General features: G+C 48.8%; 1 protein-coding gene across 2 annotated transcripts in view; it reads left to right on the top strand.

The window, feature by feature from the left end:
- Nucleotides 1–21,094, top strand: part of GAB3 (GRB2 associated binding protein 3) — a 60,466-nt gene extending 39,372 nt beyond the window's left edge. Inside the window, exons 2-10 of one of the 2 annotated variants that reach the window (XM_066334121.1) lie at nucleotides 2,591–2,894; nucleotides 9,230–9,443; nucleotides 10,338–10,792; nucleotides 13,275–13,327; nucleotides 14,402–14,642; nucleotides 15,758–15,839; nucleotides 17,407–17,509; nucleotides 18,733–18,846; nucleotides 19,844–21,094. In XM_066334121.1, coding sequence (XP_066190218.1) covers nucleotides 2,591–2,894; nucleotides 9,230–9,443; nucleotides 10,338–10,792; nucleotides 13,275–13,327; nucleotides 14,402–14,642; nucleotides 15,758–15,839; nucleotides 17,407–17,509; nucleotides 18,733–18,846; nucleotides 19,844–19,960 — 1,683 coding nt within the window. In that variant the 3' untranslated portion in view covers nucleotides 19,961–21,094. Of the gene's footprint in view, nucleotides 1–2,590; nucleotides 2,895–9,229; nucleotides 9,444–10,337; nucleotides 10,793–13,271; nucleotides 13,328–14,401; nucleotides 14,643–15,757; nucleotides 15,840–17,406; nucleotides 17,510–18,732; nucleotides 18,847–19,843 lie in introns of both variants that reach the window. The other variant, XM_066334119.1, reaches the window with a different exon arrangement.
- Nucleotides 21,095–22,318: the final 1,224 nt, after the last annotated feature.

Below are 22,318 nucleotides of genomic sequence, written 5' to 3'. Positions count from 1 at the left end.
ACACAAAGGAATGTGCTGGCGGCCAACCAGTGCTGCTGCAAATTCTTGCTTTCTTTCTTTTGGCATCAAACTGTTTCACTTACCAGGGGCAGATGGGAATTGTTCTAGATTGATGCTGGCTCCTGTCTGATGGTGGTTGTGTTTCTCTGACACAGCCTTCTCTCTACTGCCCACAAAGCCTTGGGGGACATGTCAAACTTCTGATCACTCCTATCACTCCTATTTCTTGAGGCCCCAAAATAAATGGAACAGTTTGGATGTAATAGCCTGGGTGCAAAAGGAGTGGGATTTTTAACTCAAACACAAGCTACCACCCAGATTTACATCGATGTGACCAAGTCCTTTGGCAGAGAGTTCTTGGGTAAGATTCAGGTTGTGGTAGTGGTCATTCAGATGAACTGACTTTTAGTTCAAATGAAGGCAATAAAGCAGCCAGTGTCTGTGCAGCTGTTGGAGGTGCCTGGGCAGTGGGTGAGCCCCTGCACCTTTCCCAGGTTTCCATCACTTACCTTTGGCTGCTCCTTGGCCTGGCTGCTTTGGGCATGACATATCCAACAGTTTTTATCGAGTTTGGCAAGGGCAAAGGTCCTAATGTCTGATTTTGGCTTTTCTCTGTGGGACAGAGATGGGGATTGATTTCTTCTGGCCCTCAGAGTAGGTGTTGGTGACAGCTACAATCAACACAGAGGTGCTTACACTGATGAACAAAAACAGCTGCTGGGGGGAAAAAAGGAGAAAGTATATTCTTTTGTGCCTAGAAACAGGCATGTAGCTTCATAGAGCAATGCTGCATCTGATGCTGCCAGGAATTCATTTAAGCCTGTATGGGACCCATACCTTCAGCCACAAGGGTCAGAAAACATCGGTGCTTGCCAGGTTTGCTTTAGGTTGACAGTGCCTGTGTAAATAATTGCCCTTTTGTAAGATGCTGAAGTTTTCTGTTTAATTTTTAGCGCTGTGACTCCCTTAAGGGAGTTCTGGGCTTTCAGAAGTAATTGGCAGCTCATTAACAGCTTTATAATAGCCCTGAAAACCGTAGGAGGAAAGCTGCACGGGGTATCTGGAGCCCTGGCCTTTGCCCAGACACTTGTTTCCAGGTAATTGCAGTTCTCGGTATTTTGGTTTTACAAAGAAAAACGTGTTCTCTCTTCTGTGGATGAGGTGGTGATGCGTTGGACCATTCTGATTGCATCATGTTGGCAGGGTGAGGGGAAGGGAGAACGTTCATCTTGACCTCCCAGGGACAACCAACCCTCTGCCTGTTTTCCAACCTCCAATGCATCAAATAAAAATCACAATTTGGCCAGTTTATCAAAACAACTGTAAAACCTGAGAGAAAATAAGCACGGAGCACAAGTCCCATGAGGAGCAGCTAAAGGAACTCAGGTTGTTCAGCCTGCAGGAGAGAGGCTGAGGGAGGACCTTTATTCCTCTAGAACTGCCTGAAGGAAGGTGGTGGCCAGGTGGGGCTCAGGCTCTTCTCCCTGGCAATGAGCAACAGGACAAGAGGAAACAGCCTCAGGTTGTTTCAGGGGAGGTTTAGCTTGGACATTAGGAAAAATTAGGGAAAAGTCACTCTTGACTGAAAGGCTGGTTAAGCATTGGCTGCCCAGGGAATTGGTAAATCACTAAACACCTCGTCTGCATGTTCCTTCAAGAATTCCAGGGATGATGACTCCAAGGGCTTTGCAGCCACGCCCATCAGTGAGCTCTCAAACTCTTCTTTGAGTGCCAGAGCCTGGGGACCAGCACATCCATTCCAGGGATTGCAGGAATTCCAGACATCATCTCTGGAATTCCACATCAATTGGAGCTCTTAAACTCTTCCTTAAGTACCAGAGCCTGGGGACCAACACGTCCTGGAGGTGACTGCTTTTGGAGTCACCACCCCTGGAGCTCTTGGAGGAACCTGCAGATGTGTGTTTAGGGTCATGGTGTAGTTGATGCCTTGGGAGGACTGAGCTGGAACAGAGACTGGGCAGAGCCAGAGAATAAAGTAGATATTTATTGAAAGGCCTTTAGGGCACACCTTGGGCAGGACAAGAGCCTGGCCAGGGCTACACCCAAGGTGGACCCAAAATGGTCGCAAAATGGACACAAAATGGTCACAAATGGACCACAGGTCACGAGGTCTCACACTTTGATAAGTTTTGGTCCATTTGCACATTGGGGTTGAATTGTCCCATTCCAGCTCCAGGCTGTGAGGTCCCATCCTTGTCCCTCCCTCCAGCCCACCCTTGTTTGTGCTTTGGGGCTGAAAGTTGTCCTTGGTGTGCAGCAGGACAAGGATTTGTTTTGTGTCCCTGCTGTGTGCAGAGCTGAGTGACACTGACTGTGAGCTCAGAGCTGCCCCCCTGGGCACCACAGAACCTGAAATACAGGAAAACTGAAAATGAAGCCATCAGGGGGATGAAGTGAAGTGGCTGTGGGACATCTGTTTATCACAGTTATGTGCCCTGGGCCTGGCAGTGCTGGGTGCTGACGGGATTCAATGAGCTGAGGGGTGTTTTCCAAGCTCGCTGATGATGCCGTGGGGCTGTTTGCTGCGGTGGGGCCGGCATTAACCCCGTGTGTTAATTAACCCCTGCAGGCGTGGCGGAAGCGCTGGTTCGTGCTGCGGCGCGGCCGCATGAGCGGGAACCCCGACGTGCTGGAGTACTACAGGAACAGCCACGCCAAAAAACCCATCCGCACCATCGACCTCAACGAGTGCGAGGTGCTCAGGCACTCGGGGCCCAACTTCATCAGGAAGGAATTCCAGAACAACTTCGTCTTCATCGTGAGGACCACCTACCGCACCTTCTACCTGGTGGCCAAGACCGAGGAGGAGATGCAAGCCTGGGTGCACAACATCAGCCAGATCTGTAACTTTGGACATCTGGAAGATGGCACAGGTAGGATCAGGCTCATCTGGGAGGTTGGGGGGATGGCCCGGGGGTGGCAGGAGGTGTGGACCTCGCTGCCAGGCCGGGCTGGGCTGGTGGGAGAGAGTTGTGGTTCCTGTAGCTCCATACAGTGCTGAGATACTGCTAAACCCTGACCTCAAAGTGCTCAGAGGTCTGCCTTTGGTGGAAATACTGATTGCTTGGTCTCACTTTGATGGAGCTGCTGCTGGTTTCTCACTTTGGTGGAAATACTCACTAACTGCCTGGTCTCCCTTTGATGAAGCAATTCCTGCCTAGAGCAAACAGCAGGTCCTTAATAAGAAAAGGTGCTGTTTATGTGAAAAGCTGACTGTGTGTTATCTTCTGGGGCCATTTATTTCATTCCATGTCCTGTATTTATTTAGTTTGGCTGAATGGAAGACACCTGTTCCAGGAAAGCATCCTGCAAAACTCCCATTTTCTCAGGCTTTGCTGGATGTGGAATGTGCACAGACTTGGGTGTATATGCGTGTACATAAATCAGTGACAGAAATGCTAAGCTGCCTTAGTCTGTTAATAAGAGAAAATAAAGAAAAGGCAGAGGACAGGAGTGTTAGAAATGTGTGTATAGACTTGAGAGATGGTCCTGCCAGTGAAGCATAAAGGCAGCTCTTCTGCCAGGCCCTACACCTGTATATTCTCAGCAGAGTGAATTTCTTGAAAAGCTGCCAAGAATTAACCACTCCGAGATGGATGTAGGCAGTAATTAAAGTGGGGACCTGTACCATCATTAACTTACCTTTTTTAAATGAGATAATCGGGCTCAGATAACAGCAATCTGTCTTTCCCCTGACAATTCCAAGGGGCAGATACAGCAGCAATTTGAGAGTTTCAAAGGAAGTGAGTCAGAAGGAAGCCTTTCAATGTGCAGCAGGAGACAAGGGGGGCATGGGGGGGCACAGAGGGACACGAGCCCTGGGGCAGTAATGTGTTTGGGGTTATGGCAGGGTGCCCTGGCACTCTGTCCTTCCATGGTCCTTGTGCTGCTGCACTCAGAGTGCTGCTGGTGTCTGCAAGGGCTGAGTGGCCACACCATCACCCAGTAACTTGATAGGAAACAAAAGGCTGTGATATCAGAAAGGTTTTATTTTAATCTCTCATGGTTCCTGGCATTGCTTAGCTGCCTTTTGAGTAGTGTCTTCAGAGGGAAATGGGAGTGGCAAGGACTGCAGTGGTCCTGTTACAAATGTGATGTCTGTTCTTTTCCCATTCACTCCAGAAACCACCATGAAAACTCGCTGACAGATTATGTGTCACTACAAGCTGCCCATGAATACAAATTTCAAAGAAGGGATTGGAGCTTGGATGGAATTAGGGATATTCAGTAACCACCTTCCTACTCTTCTGTTCTTGTTGGTGCTGAGTTATTGCTCTTGGATCGTTATTTCTGCTGCAGGATTATTTTAGATACAGTTTTACCAATTACTCTGAAACGAAGGTAAACTCTTCTATGCAAAAGAGAAAAGAGAAAAATAATTTTTGTCTGTCAGTTGTGTAGGCAGCCTTCTCCTGGCACCGTGTGAGGATTTTCACGGGAGATGTGGTCTGTGGCAGAGGAGCTAAGGCAGCGGCTGTCCCAGGCAGATGATTTATACTGGGAAATGCTGGTGCAGTGCTCTATTGCCTGTAAGCCTTGCACACGGACAATACTCAGAGTATTTATCACACATGGGTGTTTCTCTCCCAGCAAAGATTGCCAGTGTGGGCACTGATGGCTGAGAAATGACAGCTCTTGGAAAATGTCAGCGGGGAAAGCTGACACTGCTTTCCAAGGCAGATATTAACAAACCTCCCCCCCAGAAGTTCAGCAGTGCTGAGCATTTGCCTTGGTTCAGTACAAAGTCTGGCACCTGAACTCGCAGCCCTCATCAAGGATGGTGTGAGCTAAACCTCCAGACATCTCACTGTGCCTCTAATGCCAAATAGCTCCTAAGAGCTTCTATTTATCCTGCCAGTGAGCTCAGGTCTGGGGTGTATCCAGGTCAGGCTGCCAAGCACATCCAGATCCTCTGATTTAAATCTCCACAAGCTGACCATCACATTTCAAGCAGTTGCTAATTGCTTCAGCTTTTCAGGATCTCCTAAATTCTCCGAGAGCCTGTAGGTTTAAACAAATTACCCTTAAAAATTACCATTAGAAGAGAAAAGCCCTGTTAAATGCCACACGCTTCTTTAACTTGAACGCTGCTGTTTTAAAACCATACTAGTCCCTGCTGAGTGAGTCATATCTCTCCTAATCTGTGCATGGCTGAAAACTCGCTGTGACTGAGGCCAGAACACAATCTGCTGCTTTCTCTGCTTAGTGCCCACAGTGTAGCCACAGGTTTGTGCAGTGACTCAGCTTTAAGCCCTGTCCTGTTGTTCCCAGTTTGTCCCTTCCAGCAGCAAAGAAGCTGGATGGACGGGCAGGTCCCCACGCCAGAGGTGCTGGCAGCCAGATGCAGAGCAGTGAAAGCTCCTGTGAGCACAGCTCTGCTGTCCACAAGAGGAGGGAAGCTGAGAGGCAGAGATGGGCTGGCAGCTCCAGGCAGATGTCAGGAAGCACCTGGGAGGGCTGTCAGGAAGGACCGGCCAGCAGCACTCACAGGCTGCTGCCACAAGAAAGTGTCACTGGCCGTGCTGGAAATGACAGGGGAGCTGGCACCTTTGGGGAGTCAGCTGGAGGAGAGAGGAAGAGGCCTTGGTCCTGGTTTTCCTACCCCATCTAGGCAAAATCCTGCTTCCATCTTTGGTGAAATGTCCCAATAAAGCCATCATTCCCCAGCCCCGTGGGATCCATGAAAAGCATTGAGAGGATGGGGCAGGAGTGATGCCTTGGGAGGGCTGAGCTGGAACAGAGACTGCAAAGAACAGGAATAAAATATTTATTGAAATATATTTATTGAAAGGCCTTTAGGGCACACCTTGGGCAGGACAAGAGCCTGGCCAGGGCTACACCCAAGGTGGACCCAAAATGGTCACAAAATGGACCCAAAATGGTCACAAAATGGTCACAAATGGACCACAGGTCACAAGGTCTCACACTTTGATAAGTTTTGGTCCATTTGCACATTGGGGTTGAATTGTCCCATTCCAGCTCCAGGCTGTGAGGTCCCATCCTTGTCCCTCCCTCCAGCCCACCCTTGTTTGTGCTTTGGGGCTGAAAGTTGTCCTTGGTGTGCAGCAGGAGAAGGGTTTGTTTTGTGTCCCTGCTGTGTGCAGAGCTGAGTGACACTGACTGTGAGCTCAGAGCTGCACCCTGGGCACCACAGAACCTGGAACACAGGAAAACTGAAAATGAAGGCATCAGGGGGATGAAGTGAAGTGGCTGTGGGACATCAGGGGCACAGTTTATCCCATGTGCAAGGTGCAGCCACCACTGATTGACACAATCCAAACTAACAGCTTTTCACTGGAGGAACTGGTGGGAAGGTTGTTCCTCCAGTTCCATTAGGAAACTTTCCAGTTATTATTTCTGCCCCCTTGGTATGTCAGTGCAGCCTTGGGGCTGGTTGATGTGAGAAGAACATCTCACATGTGAGATGATGTGAGAAGAACCCCTTTTCCACCCTGTCCCTGCACTGCTGGTGCACCATAATAACAATTCTAGGGGAGGGGGCTGGGGTCTGTAGCAGAGGGGAAAATCCCTGTTTCTCCAGGCAATGGCTTTTCATTGATGGGAGAAGTCCCCGTGGAAGTACAGCCTCTGCTGTGGGTTTCTCCATAACTGCAGGGCAGAAGGGTTTTGTGTCAGTAGCCACCAAAGCAGTTATTTTGGCTGAAGCCTCCTGCTGGCTCCCTGGCAAAGAGGATGGCAGGCACCAAACCTGTTCTCTGCCTTCTCTCTGTTCAAAGTTGCCATGCATAATTTATTTCTTCTGCCCAGCTGCTGTCGTGGTGGTTTTAATGCACAGGGTTTGGTCACCAGCAGAGCTGGCAGGGACAGGAACAGCCTGTGAGGAGCTGCCTGCAGCTCCCTGAGCCCCCGAGGGTCAGAAAAGGGCAGGTCTGTGCTGTCCCCACCCTTACCTCCTGCTCACAACCATTGCCATGTGGTCTGCAGCTCACAGCCTTTCCTGATGGGATAATCCGTGGCTAAACCCTGCCAGTACCAGATGGAGTTCAGGCCTCTTCGTTCTCGGTGTTAATTACCCAGAATGTCATTAATTTCTTTCTTATGCACTGTGGCAGTTTTAGTCGTTGGTTTGTTGGGTTTTTTTTTTAAATGTAGTCAGATGGTGAAGTGAACATGCTTTTCTGAGATCTCCAGGGAGTTAGCCCAGTGTGTATTTGATCACTGTCAGCTTGCAAGACAGCTCTCAGAGTCCAAGATTTAAAAGCAGAGTTGCTGTCTGAGCCAGCACGATGAACAAAAGTTATTTCTCAGATGGGAAGGCTGCAGCCCTCAGCTCTGCTTTGCAAATGTGCAGCTCCATAAAAGCTATTTCTTCCAGATGATCACTGATGAAACCCTGCTGCTATAAGCACCTGCTCAAAATTACAGCAAATCCTTTGCTGACACTTGAATTTCGGCATGTTCTGAACCTGCTTTGCTGACCTGAGGCCCACCACTGCCCAGCCCTCTGAGGCTAGTTGGAGGAAGCAGGAGGGAATCAGTGCTGGGAGAGGGGAAGGGAAGAGGCAGCTCCCTCCCGGGATGGATGGGATGAGATTAGGACAGTGCAGGGAGGGAAGACGAGCTGTTTCATTCTCCATCATCAGAAAGGCGAGGAGTGAAGCCTGCTGAGGCTGGTGTGGCACCCTACATCACCAGAATCACAAACCCTCCTCACTTTGAAGGGACCTGCAAGGATCCCCCAGCCAAACTCCTGGCCCTGTGCAGGATGGCCCCAGGAACTGCACCATGTTCCTGGGAGGGTTTAGGCTGTGTTTGGTGATGTTGCAGTCTAACCACTCAGATCTTGGCAGCCCTCTCCATCCCTCCTGGTCTGCTTGCACCCAGCACCTCCCAGGGTTGAGAAGTGACTACAGCAGCCTGGTACAGTGCCAGGGCTTGTGGCTCTGTTGAGGTTGGGGCAAGATTGGATCTGCTGGAGGGTCTCAGGACCTCATCACAGTGCAGGGATTAGGGCACAGGATGCATGCAGCTGGTCAGTGGCTGGTTTCCCAGCATTTGCACCAAGGTCTGGATATCAGCATTAGAGAATTTTGCCCTCCTGCTGCACTTTGAAGGCGTGTTCATCCTCGGTGTGGTTTTATCAGCAGTCGCTGGTTTCTTGTGTTGGTTTTTCATTTTGGAGAAGGGTTCTGCAGCTTTGACTCAGCAGTGTCTTGTCAGGGACTGCCAAGTGTCAGGGTCCCTCTGTGAGCACTGCCCCATCCTCACACAGCTCTGGTGAAGGAGCTGCCACGCAGCCACCTGAAACTTCATTAGGAAAAATGGTATTTCCTCACTGAGGACCTGTGCTCTTGGTGCCACTGTCTGAGCTTGCTGCCAGGAGCAGATGCTTTTGGGGGGCTGCTCTGTAAAACACTCCCTTCCCACCCCACAGCTGCCCAGTGTGGGAGGTCTGGCTTGCACTTGGTTTTTTGAATTGAAATGCCCCAGCTTTGTTCAGCTTGACTCTGAGTGTCTCACTGAAGGGTGGCCTTGGTGGTGTGAGCAGGCAGCCAGCTCTGGGCCAGCCCCACTGCCTGCAGCCCAGACCCCTCCTGTCCCGTGCCACCCCTCTCTGCTGGGGACACTGCAGTGTCATGTCACTGGGTTCAGGCTCCCCGTGCCTTGGGGCCTCCAGAAACGGAGTGTCACTTTTCTCAGCAGAGCCAAGAGGCCTCCAGCTGGGCAGTGACAGGCACAGCATGCTCCTGTGCCTTGGTGTCCAGCTGAGAGGGGTGTAAAAAGCTGGCAGACAAGTTCAGAGCTTGTCTGGCTACTCCACCAGCTGGAAAGCTCAATTTCGTCTACTGAGATCCAGAAAGTGGCAAGAAATCAACCCCTTTCCTTGTCACCATTAATTTGAAGTGTTGGAGATGAATAATTAATTATTTGCATTAGACACTAAAGAAATACTTGATTAAACAGGCTGCTGTGCCTCAGCTCTTTCTTCAGCAGTCTTTTCTTCGTTGCTGGCTGCAGGAGGGATGCCTGAGCCCTACAGAGAGGGAGACCTCAGAGTAAGGATCTGCACTTCTTGCAGCCAGGATAAATACAGGAGGAGCAAATTCAGGCTGTCCTGTGCCCAGCACCAGAGCTCACCTTGACTCACCGCTGCTGCAGCCTAAAGCAGGGCGGCGACAGGCAGGGCAGCGAGAGGCCAGGGCTGGGCAGAGCCATCCCTGAGCCAGGCCATCCCTTGCCATTGCAGGTTCTGTGGAGAGCCTGTCTCACACCACCTCGTCCCCACAGCCCTCGCCAGCCGCCTCCACGCACGCGTCCCGCATCGCAGACCCCTCCTTCTCCGTGGAGCCCCCAGCTGCTGCTGCCGCCTCCGAGGAGACCCCCAGCGAGTCCGAGTCCCTCCTCCTCCCTGACTACCTCTTCCTGTCCAACTGTGAGTCGGGCAAGCTCAGCCACAACAGGTGAGGCTGGGGACTGTAATAATTCAGCCAAGACTCCCTTATCTTCGTGCAGGAAGAGCCATTTATTTATTACAATCTTTTATGATGTCTTCATTTATTCATTTGTAGTTTTTATATAAAAACTACTGATTTTTCAAATAAGATCGTTTATGTTATATATTTCTTTATAGCTTATCATCACAACTCATTTTAAAGTCCTCACCCACGACTTTAATTGGTTAATGGCTTTCTCACCAATTACTCTGTTGGTTAGTAAAAGGTGTTCTGCTTGTCCATCAGATCTGTTCCTGGGTTGTTGACATGTTTTCTTTACTGATTCTCCTGGGACAAATCCCTTGTTATTGCAGGTGTATTTGTTTTCCAACCCAGGAATAAGTTGTTGTGTTAAGTTCTCATACCAAGATTGTTTTTGCATGGGAACTTGCAAATTACTTAGAAGAAGTGACAGGCCAGATTTGGGAATTTAGCAGAACAGGCCTGATTTTCCAAGGCCTTTCTTTTTCTCATTCTTTTACCTGTGACGACATGCCAGCTGTGTCAGGCTGGAGCCCCCTGTGCCTGTGCCTGGAACTGGGGCACACAGCCCCAGGGAGCCCTGCCACTCAGAGCTGGCTCCCAGACACAACAGGGGACCGGCCACCAGCCTGATCCAGTCTGTGGGGTGCTTTTCCTAGCGCAGATTTGTGGTTGAGCATCGTGTGTTGGTGCTGTCCCTTTCCCAGGTGGGTGGCTGAGGATCTCCAGACACCTGCTGTTGCCCGAGGTGCTCCACAAAGTGTCCCAGCTCAGAGGGAAGGGACAGGCCTTGTCCCAAACCACGGGCTCGGGAGTTTTGTTTGCTGTGCTCTTACAGCCAGGAGAAAAGGCAAGCTCCTGACCCGTGTCTCCCCGCAGGTGTGACAGCTGGTCGAACTCAGACAGGTCTCTGGAGCAAACGTCATCAGATGATGTTTTTGTGGACTCCCTGCAGTCGCAGCCCTCCCTGTACGTCGTGCAGCCGGCTGGAGCCCCAGGGGCCAACCCCAGCGCTGTGTCCAGGAGCACAGACATCAGCGGGGCCCCCAGTGACTTCTCCTCGTCCTCCCCACTGCTGGGGACGCCGCTGACGCCCACGTTCCAGATGGAGCAGGGCCAGCAGGCGCTGCCCTACGGCGTCACACAGCTGGACGTGCTGTCCAACACGCCGCCGCCGCGCCCGCCCAAGCCCACGCACTTCTCGGACAGGAGAGGGGACGAGCTGGGCACTGGGGCCCTCCAGAACGGGCACGCGGCCCTCTGCAGGACTCAGGTCACCCTGGTGCCCAGGAGGATCTCCTTGTCCAGCTTGGACAACGTGAGGAACTGGAAAGGTGAGCGCGGCGATGGGAGGGATGGAGCTGCCCACGAGCACAGAGAGGTTCTGTCGTGCCTCTCTGTCCTCCCCTCCCCTTGGTGTAACACAAAATGCTGCTTTCCAATGAATCAGGACAGGGCCTGTCCCTTCAGTTTGGATCCTGCTCTGTGGAAGCCTCTCAGTGTGTGTACAGATGGGCAGCAGTCTGGATCTCATCCCTTCAGGCTGCCTTGTGCCTTGCTAATTTTCCCCCTCTGTCCTCAGAAGAGAAAGCAGTAGAGAAACCAAAATGAGAAGTCAGCCGCTGAACTGGGCAGTGCCAAACTGTTTATACAGGTCCAAGTGTGGGCTGGCATGTGGGAAACGCCTCTGGAGCTCGTGTGTTCTGTCCAGCTGCCTGTCTTTTCACAGCTTAGAGTACAGAGCAGGAAGTCAGGGAGACACTGGGGACAGGACCTAATCCTGGCTGAACCAGGACTCTGCGTGTCCTTGCACAAATCCCACTGTGTCCTTGCGCTTCTGTCAGGGCAGTCTGCAAACCTGCTGCTGCAGAGCAAGGCAAGGCTGCAAAGCAAACCCTGCTCTGAGCCGAGCTGGCTTTTCCACTTGCTCCTGAAACATCATCACCACAAACAGGAGCAGCAGTTAAAACCCAGAACATGATGGTGTCAAAAACCAGCATATGCAGTTTGAGAAAGCTTTGTCACATGGAACCACAGAGCACTGTGAGAGGCAGCTGGAATACCTGGCTGGAAATCATCAAGTATATTGCAGTGATGTGAAAACCTTCATCTTTGATGAGGAAAAGAAGTGTAAGGTTTTTAAGGGCAAGCATCCTTTAGACTCCTGCAGTTTGAATGAGCAGACAATGTGTAGGGCTGTTAGATCTTGCTCTTACAGCTGAGAAGGGAAAGCCAGGAGATCTCTGCTCAGCCTGTTTATCAGTGTACACACAATTCTTGGAAGGTTTCTGGAGAAACACCCATCAGTGGAATTGCTGTTCTTAATTATCAGCTACATTTGGTTGCTCCCTGAGAGGTGCTGCTCCTGCTTCTGCACCTGTGCTGCTCCAACCAGCTGGTTCACGATCCTCCACCCCAGTTTACACCAAAATGTCTCTAAGAGGATCAAGTGGCCAAATGTCCTGTTGTGCTGCTGTGCTGCAGGGTTGTCTCTGCCTGATGGGGGCAGCAATGAATTAATAAGTGCTGCCACTTTTTCTTACCCTCAGTGTAGCTGAAACCACTCGAAGAGTTAAACTCTGAATTAAAACGTGTTTAGCAAGAAAGATGAGAAAAATAAACGGGGAGAAAGCAGCAGTTCCTCACCAGCTTCCCCAATGAGGGCACTCAAGTCATTAAGTTAATTTTTTGCCCTTGCTAACCTGCAGAAGGTGCAGAGGTGTAATTAGCCCACGGTGAAAGCAGCATGAGCTGATGGCAGTGCCATGGAGGAGGATGAGCTGTAGGGCACCTGAGTCCTGGCATCTGCCACAGCCTTGTGCCTTTGTGCCATGATAAATAAATGTAGCTGTCCCAGGACAGTGGCTGTGTCTATCTGAATATGTATCTACACTAACAGAATTGTTCTTGTTCAGCCTGGGGTTTTTTGTTTTTTTTTTTGCTGGTATCACCAAAAATGCCTCCCCCCAGCTGCAGTACTGACATCTCCACCATAAGAGCAGGGAATGGATTAACATGGTTGCAGGGATATAAGGCATTCCCATAGAAAAGCCATTTTCTGCACAGAAAATCCCTTTTCAGAAAAGGATGGTGGTTGTAAGCATCTCCCACAGCTGATCTTCTATGTGCTGAATGCTGAATTTTAGGGGTTTTTGCCTTTTGCTTGGAAAATAAAATTGATTCCTGCCAAGGCAAAGGCCCAAGTGCACAAGGAGAGAGAGAGAGACTGGTGATTTTCTCTGGCTGTTCATTCCCCAGCACCCTGAGCCACTTGCACCACATCAGCACTTTGGGATGACAAAGCAAAGAATTTTTCTCCTACCATTAAATTTCCCCCACGCACCACTTTCTGTACAATAACAATTGCTTCCCTGGCACCTTAAAAGGCTCCTAAATAAATATCCAAGAAATAATATTATCTGTAATTGCCCCTTTTCATATGATTTCCCCAATTTGACAGGTGGGAAAACAGAGAAAGATTAGAGCAGGAGCTGCATGAAAATTCTTTGCTTGCTTGCTCCCACACCAGCCTTTTTCCCCAACTGCTTGTGTTACAGGAAGCATAAGTTACAGCTGGATTATACATGAGCAGGTTCCTTGGTTTCATCACACTTAAAATAGATGTAATCAAATCACTCTTGAAGCGCTGCTGAGTTGGATCTGGTCTTAAGTGTCATTGTATTTCCTAATTTAGGAGTTACAGAATCTTTGTAAAACTCCAATTATTTTAGAGCCATATGTTTTACTCCAGAATTATCTCTGTAAGGTTGCACTGCCTTATCCCATTTTTAATCACTTCTTTTTTCCTTGCAGCAGACATGGAAGGCAGTTCCCTAAGAAGTCGAGATAAGAGGCTTAGCTTGAATTTGGTAAGTACTCTGTTTGCACAAATTTAAAACACTGGCACATAAACTTCAGAGTGAATCATTTCACATCCTGATATTCAGTCATTTCACTCCTCTGTTCAGCAGAAGAATATAAAAAATGGAAAAAGGGCCTGGCTTTAGGCAACTTCTTTGCTGGCTGCTTTGTGGCCTCAGGCAGCTTTTGAGAGAAGAAGGAGGGAGAGGCCTCAGTACTGAGCACCCTGTTTTTAAAGCAGATGAAGCTGGGTTTGCAATTAAAAAGGTTACCAGCAGCCTCAAAAATTAAACTGTTGCCCAAGAGCACCAGAGCAAATGGTTTATTCCTTGAAAAAAGGGCTCTAAAGAAGCCTTTCACTTCATGGTCCTGAGGGATATATCTACTTTAGGACATTGGAAAGTGTCTGCTCTCAAAGTGCCTGTGATTGAAGGCTCTGTCAGTCCTGCCTTGGCCTTTGACAGACACAATTCCAAGCAGCACCATCTCCCATCACATTGCCAGTCTCCTGCCTGCTGCTGGATCTTGTCTTCTGTGGGAGATCCTTTGCTGGTGGTGGGCAACTTATATTGTTCTTCTTTTTGAAAGCTTGCAAGGGTTGTAATCGATCCCTCTCACCACTCAGCTGGCACCAACCTGCATGAAGTGATTTTCCAATGCTAATCCTCAGTGATGAGCAGTGAGTTGTAGGTCTGTGTCTGCTCTCTCCGTTTCCACATTTGCCAAAGTCCAGTTCATCAGGTGTTCTCCTTTCAGACTTCCTTTTGCATTCAGGATCCTCCCTCATTTTATGGAATTACTGCTGTGAGAGGCAAGTGCAGCCTCTCTGAAGATGGAGGATTTAACCAATGAAGTCACCAGGTTTGGTGACGAGTTTCAGTGTGGTTCTGGTTTCCAGCAGCGATTGCAGAGCCGGAGCGCTCACTGAACCGAACATTTGTCTCCTGTCGCTGCATCTTGTGCCTCTCTGAAAGGCCCAGCAGAACACCCCTGGCCTGGGCTCAGCTCAGGTGTGTCCCCAGCTGCCAGCAGCTCCTGGCTGTGCACTGATGGAGCTGTTTCTGTGTCCCTGTGCCCTGCAGCCGTGCCGGTTCTCCCCGCTGTGCGCGGCCGCGGACGGCGCAGAGGACAGCTACGTGCCCATGCGCCCCAGCACCTCTCCCTCCGACTGCTCCCCTGATGGGTACATCCCCATGAGCCCTGCCTCAGCCACCTTCACCTTCCCCGTGGTCAGCACTGAGAAACTCACCAGCCCTCTGCCCGAGCTTCCCTCCGACGTGGAGCCCCCTCCAGTGAACCGGGACCTCAAGCCTCGGAGGAAGTGTAAGCCCAGAGCTGAAGTGCAAAGCCTGGGGGGTTCTGGTGGTGGGGACGTGGGTGACCTCCTTTGGGAGGGTCCTTGGCATGTCTTAAAACAATTCCCCCTCTAGAGGAGTGGTAGAAATGCTGTGTGAGTGCCTTAGAGCCTAGGATGTGCTTGCAGCGTGGTTTGTGAGTGGAGGAAGAGCTTCCACGGCTGCTTTTGCAGTCAAAGCCCAGGTGGCTGCACAAGCACAGTGCCTGGCTTGTCCCTGTGACTGCAAACAGCCAAAGTAGCCTGGGAGAGAGCAGATTAAATCCTGAAGTACATGTACTCCTGTCTCAGCAGCTCTCTGACCTGCCAGGAATGGGACATGCAAACACTCAAGTACTCAGACTCAGTGTGTTAGCTGGTGGTTGAACCTCTCTTGGGTAGGCACAGCTACCTTAGTTCAATCAGGAATTTTCTGCAGATGATTTTGTTGATGGCAGTTTTCCACTCCTGGTTCTCATGGCATGTTCAAAATCTGGGTTGCACTTCCAGAGAATATACTGGAGACAAAACTTAGCTTTGAAGAGGAGAAATTGCCTGAACTTAGCCTATGATAAAGCTCTAAGGGCTGCAGAGCCACAGGGTTACTCAGAAATTGGTTCAGGCAGTGCTGCTGTAAAATGGGGACAGGCATTTGGACCATTGCCATGAAGAAAAGCAAACTCATATCCCTTCTTAAAGGGTTTTGAGAATGGTGAGCACATGTCGGGGTGACAGGAATGATCCTGATCCCCACATATAGGACATTTTTGTTTAGAACAGAATCCAAAACCTGCTGTAACCTGTAGCTGAACCAACCTCTCCAAGGCAGCATATCCAGAGCATATTTGAGGCAAGTGTATGTATCTGGTGCAGCATTTGGTCTCTTTATGCCCACTATATTTATTCTGTTATTTTAGGGTGACTGGAGGACTTTGCTTCCCAGCACCGACCTAAGAGGTTATTTGTTACTGATTTGTTGCTGATGTCTGTCTTGGTTATGCTCTGTGAAACACTCTGTTCATTCCTTTCTGTTAATACAAAACTGCATTTTTCTAAGTAGCCTGCACTTTTCATTGAGAACAGTTCCTTTTGTGTTTACTTCCAGCACGACCACCTCCTCTGGACCTGAGGAACCTCTCCACAATCCGGGAGCATGCTGCTGTGACCAGGATGTGGACTGTGCCTTAGTAAGTCAACCAGAAACCTGCCACTCCAATTCTCTGAGCATCAGTGTGAAACAAAGTTAAAAGTAACTTATTCCATCCCAAAAGATTGCTGGCAAAGTCCACAAACAAAAAGTCCCCCAAGGTTCCTTTCAGTATCCCCCAGGCTTTTGCTGCCTCCAAAAAGCAGAGAATCTCACGATGGGCAGCTCCAGAGAGTTCAGCATTGTGATTTGAAGGTTCCTTTTAAACAGCCTGGAGCTGCTCTGCACTCTGGTGTGGCTGCTATGAGGGCTAAAACCTTCCCTTGCCTAAACTGTGATAGAACCATTTTCACTCCTGAAAATTAATATAGCAAAGGAGACCCAGATCAGACAAAGATCTGCCTGAAGTGTAGACTGGGTGAGAATTCTGCACTGCCACACAGCAATCCAGGCTTGAGCTTTTGGCCTGGCCTTTTGTCGCTAGAAATCAGTTTTGTTGGTCAAACAAATGCTTTTGATCCCAAAGCCCAGGTGTATGAGCAGATGATAGTGCTGGGCTCCCAGGGCAGCAGAAGACTCATCTTCAGGGAACCTGAAGCAGAGGACTACAGCCTGCTGGCTGGGGGGGTCTTGGCACAGAAAAAAAAAAGAGTCAACTGTGCTGAAGTGTGCATGCAAAAGCCAGAAATTCTCCTCAGCACACCCTGGGCACTCCAGAAAATGTGGGGCTTTGCTGGCATGAGAGCCAGACTGGGCATTCCTTCCAGGCTGGTAGGTGAAGGGCTAAAGAGACACAGGATGAGCAGTTTCTCAGCTGCAGAGCCCTCTCTCACATCACTCCAAGGCTGGTAAAGCCCTTGGTGCTGCCTGTTAGGGAAAGGCACTCCCCTGCCTCCCCTGCACCCCTTCACAGCACTTGGGGTAACCAGTGCTGACACAGGGCACAGTCCTGAGGGACAACGAGCTTTGGGGGAGTTTGCACGTTTTACACTAACCAAAATAATAATAAAAAAGCTATGCCTGACACTAATACAGCAAAAGGAATTGTTCTGCTCATGCTGCACAGAGAGGCCATCTAGTTTCCTATGAACCAAGCCCATTGTGCTTGCCTGTGGTAATTTGTCCACCAGGCACCTCTGAGGGTTTGTTGATGGGAGAGGTTTCCTTGTGCAGGGGCTGAGTCACAGCCATCTCCACAGCACGGGTGGCAGGGCTTGACACTGTGCAAAGCCAGACCAAGCTCCTCTGCATGTGCCTCCAGCAGCTGATTAATTCACATCAGTCTCCAAAATGTGGATACCTGCCCCCATTATTACCCAAATGAATGATGGCTCTGTGCCCCTTGATGGAGAATTGCTTCACTTTACACTTTCTGTCGTATCAGACAGAAAACTTTCCTAAATCCCAGAGGGAAAAAAAAATCAACAAAATCGGTCAGCAATATAGCACACTGTTTCTAGAGCTAAGGAGTGGCTTTGGACATCCTCTCCATGAAGGCCACAGCCTTAGTGTGAGTTTATTCACCATATGGACTGTTTGAGGCCTTGGCTTCATTTCAGTGCATCTGTAAGATGCTTCTTTAACCTCTCCTGTGTTTTCCTTCATAGCAATCGAATGAGCTTTATCTCACCAGAAAGAGACGGTATTAATTCAGCAAGAATATTTGCCAACTCAGTTTCCGGGGAAGAGGAAGAAAGTTACATTCATATGGTAATGTCATTTTCACACAGCCATCCTTTGCTTTATCCTGCTCTGTCACATTGATGGAGAATGCAGAAGTTTGTTTTCTAAGGAAAAAAAAAACGTTGAGGAGGTTTGTCCTTTGCCTTCTGGTTTGTTTTTTCTTTTTTCAAATGGTGAGATGGTTTTAAAGCAAAGACACTGGGCCCAATTTACAGAGAGATAAGGGAAGCCCTTTTCCTGCTCTGCAGAACTCAGCTGTTCGCCCACGAATGTTGCTGAGCAGTTCCAAGAGATCACAGGGATCAGCCATATTTACATGAGAACTCACTAAGACAAAGGAAAATTAAATCTTTTCACCTTTTAAAAAGTGGGCTTTGCAAAATCTCCTAGGAAATAACAGCAAGCCGTTCGTGCACTTCCTAAAGAAACACACCAAATATTGTGCAGAAACAGAACTCCCATTAAAGTCTCATTGCTTCTGCTTTGGCTGGTGGCACTAACCCCACTTCCCATCCCATGAAAGAAGAACATCTGGCTTTGTGGCTTCCTTTTTTCCATTTACTCTTTAGCCATGTCTTGCAAAAGATCAGGATCTTGTTTTACTTTGAATTTTAGGTGGAAACGGATCTCAAATCCATTCATCTGAGCCAGTGTCTACAGGTCTGCTCCACAGCCAAAGCCCAACACCAATAGCTATAAAAACATTTTGCAAAACTGACCACTGTCTTTGAATCATAGTTTCAAATTTTAACCCACATTTCTACCAGACTGAAATCTGCTCAGGAGGGCAGTTCCAGTTGCAAGTATTCCTGTCATATGTTTGTGGTTATCTGTGATTTTATGAGAATAATTTTCAGTTTCTAGATTTGAACTGAATCTTCACAATTTCTTAAAATTCATTGAATGAGGATGTTTAAGTGGGCACCCCTGAAAACCTGAGCATTCCAAGGGCTTGGATTGAGAAGCTGAAGAAGTCCTTCTTGATAAAATTGAAAGTAAATCAGCCTGTTTAATTTGTTTTGCCAGAATTATCAGAAGAAAAAGAGAGTCACGGTTTCTTTATGCCATCCCACGATTATCAGTGTTATTTGGTTAGTAACCAAATGCCCCCTTGGCACAGAATATTTTGTGGGCCCTGACTGTTCTCATTCCCACTCTGTCAGGCAAATCTCCCAACTCACCCTTGTGATCCTGTTTCCTTCTAGGATCATGTTTGTAGGGCATTAAAAGTTTTTCTTCTTTCCTGACAGGAACACAGACAGGCCACATCTCCATACAGTGGTGCTTTCCCATGGACAAGGAAATCTAACCTTGATTACTTAGCACTGGATTTTAACTCTGCTTCCCCATCCCCTGTGCAGAAGGTACGAGCCATCTGAAAACCCCCACAGCCTCCTGTCCTTTTGTCTGCTGGGAGGAAATCCAGAGCCCACTCTGCTGGGTGCCCCAAGTGTCATGAGGAAGGCAGTGGTGCTTCCAGCTGACTGTGCTTGTGTCAGGCCCAAGAGTGATGTGATAAAAGCATGGTGAGGGCGCTGACAGGGTGTCCTTGGGGAGATGTACAGGGATGCTGCTAACACGAGCACAGGGGGTGAGACTGCACTGGGAAGTGCAGCCGTGAGGGCTGCTGGGCAGGTGGGTTGATGCTTGCAGGATCTCTGCATGCTCCTTTCATGTTCATCCAGTCTCCACAAAGCCTTTCCTGCCAGTTTTCCCCCAGATCTCTTTGCAGTAACGAGTTTGCAGCCCACGATAAATTCGTGGCAGTAAAACTGTACCAATCTCTTATAATCTGGCAAAACGTGCATCTTTATTCTTGCATCACCAAAACCATCTCAATTTCCTTTGCAATGCTGAAAAAAGACATTCCTTGTTCCAAAGAACTTCTAACCTGCCTGGGTGGTCGGTAGGTCCCACTGCAAAGCAATGAACTGTTGTCACTTTGGATCGTTTTATGTCCTCTGTATCATTTTCCCCTTCAGCCAATACTCCCAGATGCAAAGACTCGAGGCTCTTAAGCTTTCGTATTTAAGCCCTCCTTGTATCTAAAATCAGTTTAGATTTTAGATCAGGATCACTGAGATGAGCAGAGAATGATTATCTGCATGGAAATGGCCAGTACAGCACGTTTCCCTGGCTTGCTGTGCTGGGCTCAGTGACAGGCTGACAGATGGATAATTACAGCTAAAGCAGGCTGTAAAGCAATGCTTTTGTCAGCTGATGTCACTGTGAGCTTCAAGGTGAAGTGAAGCAATCAAGGAACAAGAGAAAGGGAGAACAGAAAATCAAGCTGAAGTTTCACTAGCACCCCTTTTCAACCCGAAAATTAAAACATTGGTTTCTTTCCTCTCTATCCCATAGAAACCTTTTCTGTCTGAGGAACAGAGAGTGGACTATGTCCAGGTGGACGAACAGAAGACTCAAGCTTTACAGAACACTAAGCAGGAATGGACAGATGAAAGACAATCAAAAGTGTAAAGAAGATCTGGGATCTGGAGGTTTTTTGGGTTTTTTTTTTTTTTGCACTGGAACCACAATGTTAATGAAGCAGCTATCACAGAGCTCAAAGGCAGAGAGAGCTGTAAGATGCTTACAGTCTGTGGAGGCCTTTTTACTGGAAACCTCTGATTTCAGCTGGAAGAAGGATGTTGTGTGAGTGAGTGGTTCACTGATGACTAAAGTAATGCATTAGCCTTTTTACTGCCCTTACCAGTTATGCTACATGGTACCATTTTCTGGCATGATTCTGCAACGAGTCATACACTTAACGTTAACAAATCCACTACAAGTTGTATTAATCTAGTTCGTCCTGCCTTCTCCTTCTGTTGCATAATTCCTAGTTGCTAAAGCTATTTTTTGATATTCCTACAAATGCTGCAGGTGCTCAGAGTGCTTTTATGGCAGCAGGCACCTGACAGGTTTTGGTGACTAATCAACTAAGGGCTAAAATACTGAAACAATAAAAAGAACTTTTTGAATATATAGTGCTTAAGCAAAGAGAATTTTGAGAAATATTTTCCCCCCAGGTTTAAACGTTCTGGCTGTGAGCTGATGCTGTCAGAACTCCAAACAGGACTACGTACCCATGCAACTGGAATGCATGGTTTTTGACCCTCTGGATGAAGGTCGTGGTGTTCAGCTTCTTCCCTCCACTGTGGCTCATACTTGTCATTTTTCTGTCTCATTCCTACTGATGTTTTGTCCCCTGTCTTGGGAAGTGTCTTTGGCACAGCACAGCTGCTCTTCTGGTAGGAGGCTGCAGCCACACAGCCCTTGGCTGGTCAAAAAACTAGAAAGGGAAGCTGTGAGCCTGTTTGTGCAAGCCTCGAGAGAGCTGCCAAAGGATCAAGACTGCTTTCATCTGCAGGGCAGGAGAAATGCCATTGGAATTGCTGGTAGCAGTCGTCAATCCGATTGTTTCCCCAGACCCACCCCAAAAGAAAAAAAGCATTAGGAAGTGCAGCGTGCTCTGAGCCTGCCAAAGCAGGACAACAATGTGCTCCCACAGCGTGGGGACCTCGGGGCTCAGGAAGCTCATCTACCTTGGGACTTGTTACCGGCGCTATCTCAGGATAACACGTGTGTACAGTTTATAAAGGATTTCACTTGAAACGCTTGGCTGCCGTCTTTATTTTACAGAGCCAGACTGGTGGGAGCAGGCAGTGATGCTGAGTGACCCCCTCTGCTTTGGGGCTCACAGGCTTTGCTCCTGTAGGTGAGTCCCAGTAGCCATAAGAGGTCTGATCCTGTCGACAAAGACAGACAGACAGACAGACAGAAAGATTCCTCCTCTGACAATGCCAACCCACTAGCCTCCCTTCCTGTGCCTGTTGTTACCACCTTGCATTGCTGGAACCCATCCTAAAACTTCTGACCATAGAAATGTCACTGCAGAAACCATTTCTAGGCATTTCAAGGCTCCTGCTCAGCCTCCTCCCTACAGCCCGTGTGCTCCCATCGCTCGGGCACTCTGGGAGGGGCAGAGGCATCAGAGCTCTCACAAACACAGTTTTCCTCCTACCTCAAGAGAGCTGAAGGGCTTGCAAGTCTCACTGCTCCTTTAGCCCAGCCCGTGGGGATCTGTGGTGACCAGGATCTCACCAGGTTACCCTGCAAGAAGGAGTGAAGTGACCTTCACTCACTGGGGCAAACTGGGCATGAAGTGTCCCGGACCAGGGTTAGCCATGGAATTGCTGCCCTGCTGCTCCCTCCAACTCTGCTCCTCTCCCTCCCTCAAAGCTCTCAAATGAAAGTCCATGGCCATAATAATTTCAAAAACAATTCTGCCTTTTCCATACATACTTTGTCTGGTGTGAAATTTAGTTTGTTAAACCCCAGCTGTTTCACCCTCTGACTGATTCAGCAGAACTGTGAGCAGCGGTGCCCTAGGAGCAATCCTGTGACAGGGAATTTGGGGAGGAGGCAGTGGAGATCTGGACCTGCACGGAGGTGTCAGAGAGAGGGAAGCATGGAAGGGCCATGAGACCTTTGCCTTTTTGCTCAAAACCCACTTTATTTCAAAGTGTGCAAACAACAGAACAATTTGTTCCAATGCAGGTGTTATTCTGTGTTGCTGAAAGTTCTTGGTACGCTCCGATGTACCGAAAGGGTTGAAAGACCTTTTAAAAGGTGTTTAAATTCCAGACAACCTCCACAAAGGGTGGGTGAAGTCACTGCTGCAGATCCCGGATTGCAGATCAGAACCACACACAGATCAGCTCGTGTTTGACTGCAGGGTTTCCTCTCACGCTGTCAGAAAATCTTCTGAAGTGGAAAAAACACCGAGTTATCAGAGGCAACTGACTCGCTTGTTGTTCTAGTTTATTGTAAAAATAT

Source organism: Sylvia atricapilla, chromosome 21 (genome assembly GCF_009819655.1).
Source record: "Sylvia atricapilla isolate bSylAtr1 chromosome 21, bSylAtr1.pri, whole genome shotgun sequence".
Taxonomy (NCBI): domain Eukaryota; kingdom Metazoa; phylum Chordata; class Aves; order Passeriformes; family Sylviidae; genus Sylvia; species Sylvia atricapilla.
This window is presented reverse-complemented; position numbering and strand designations above follow the sequence as displayed.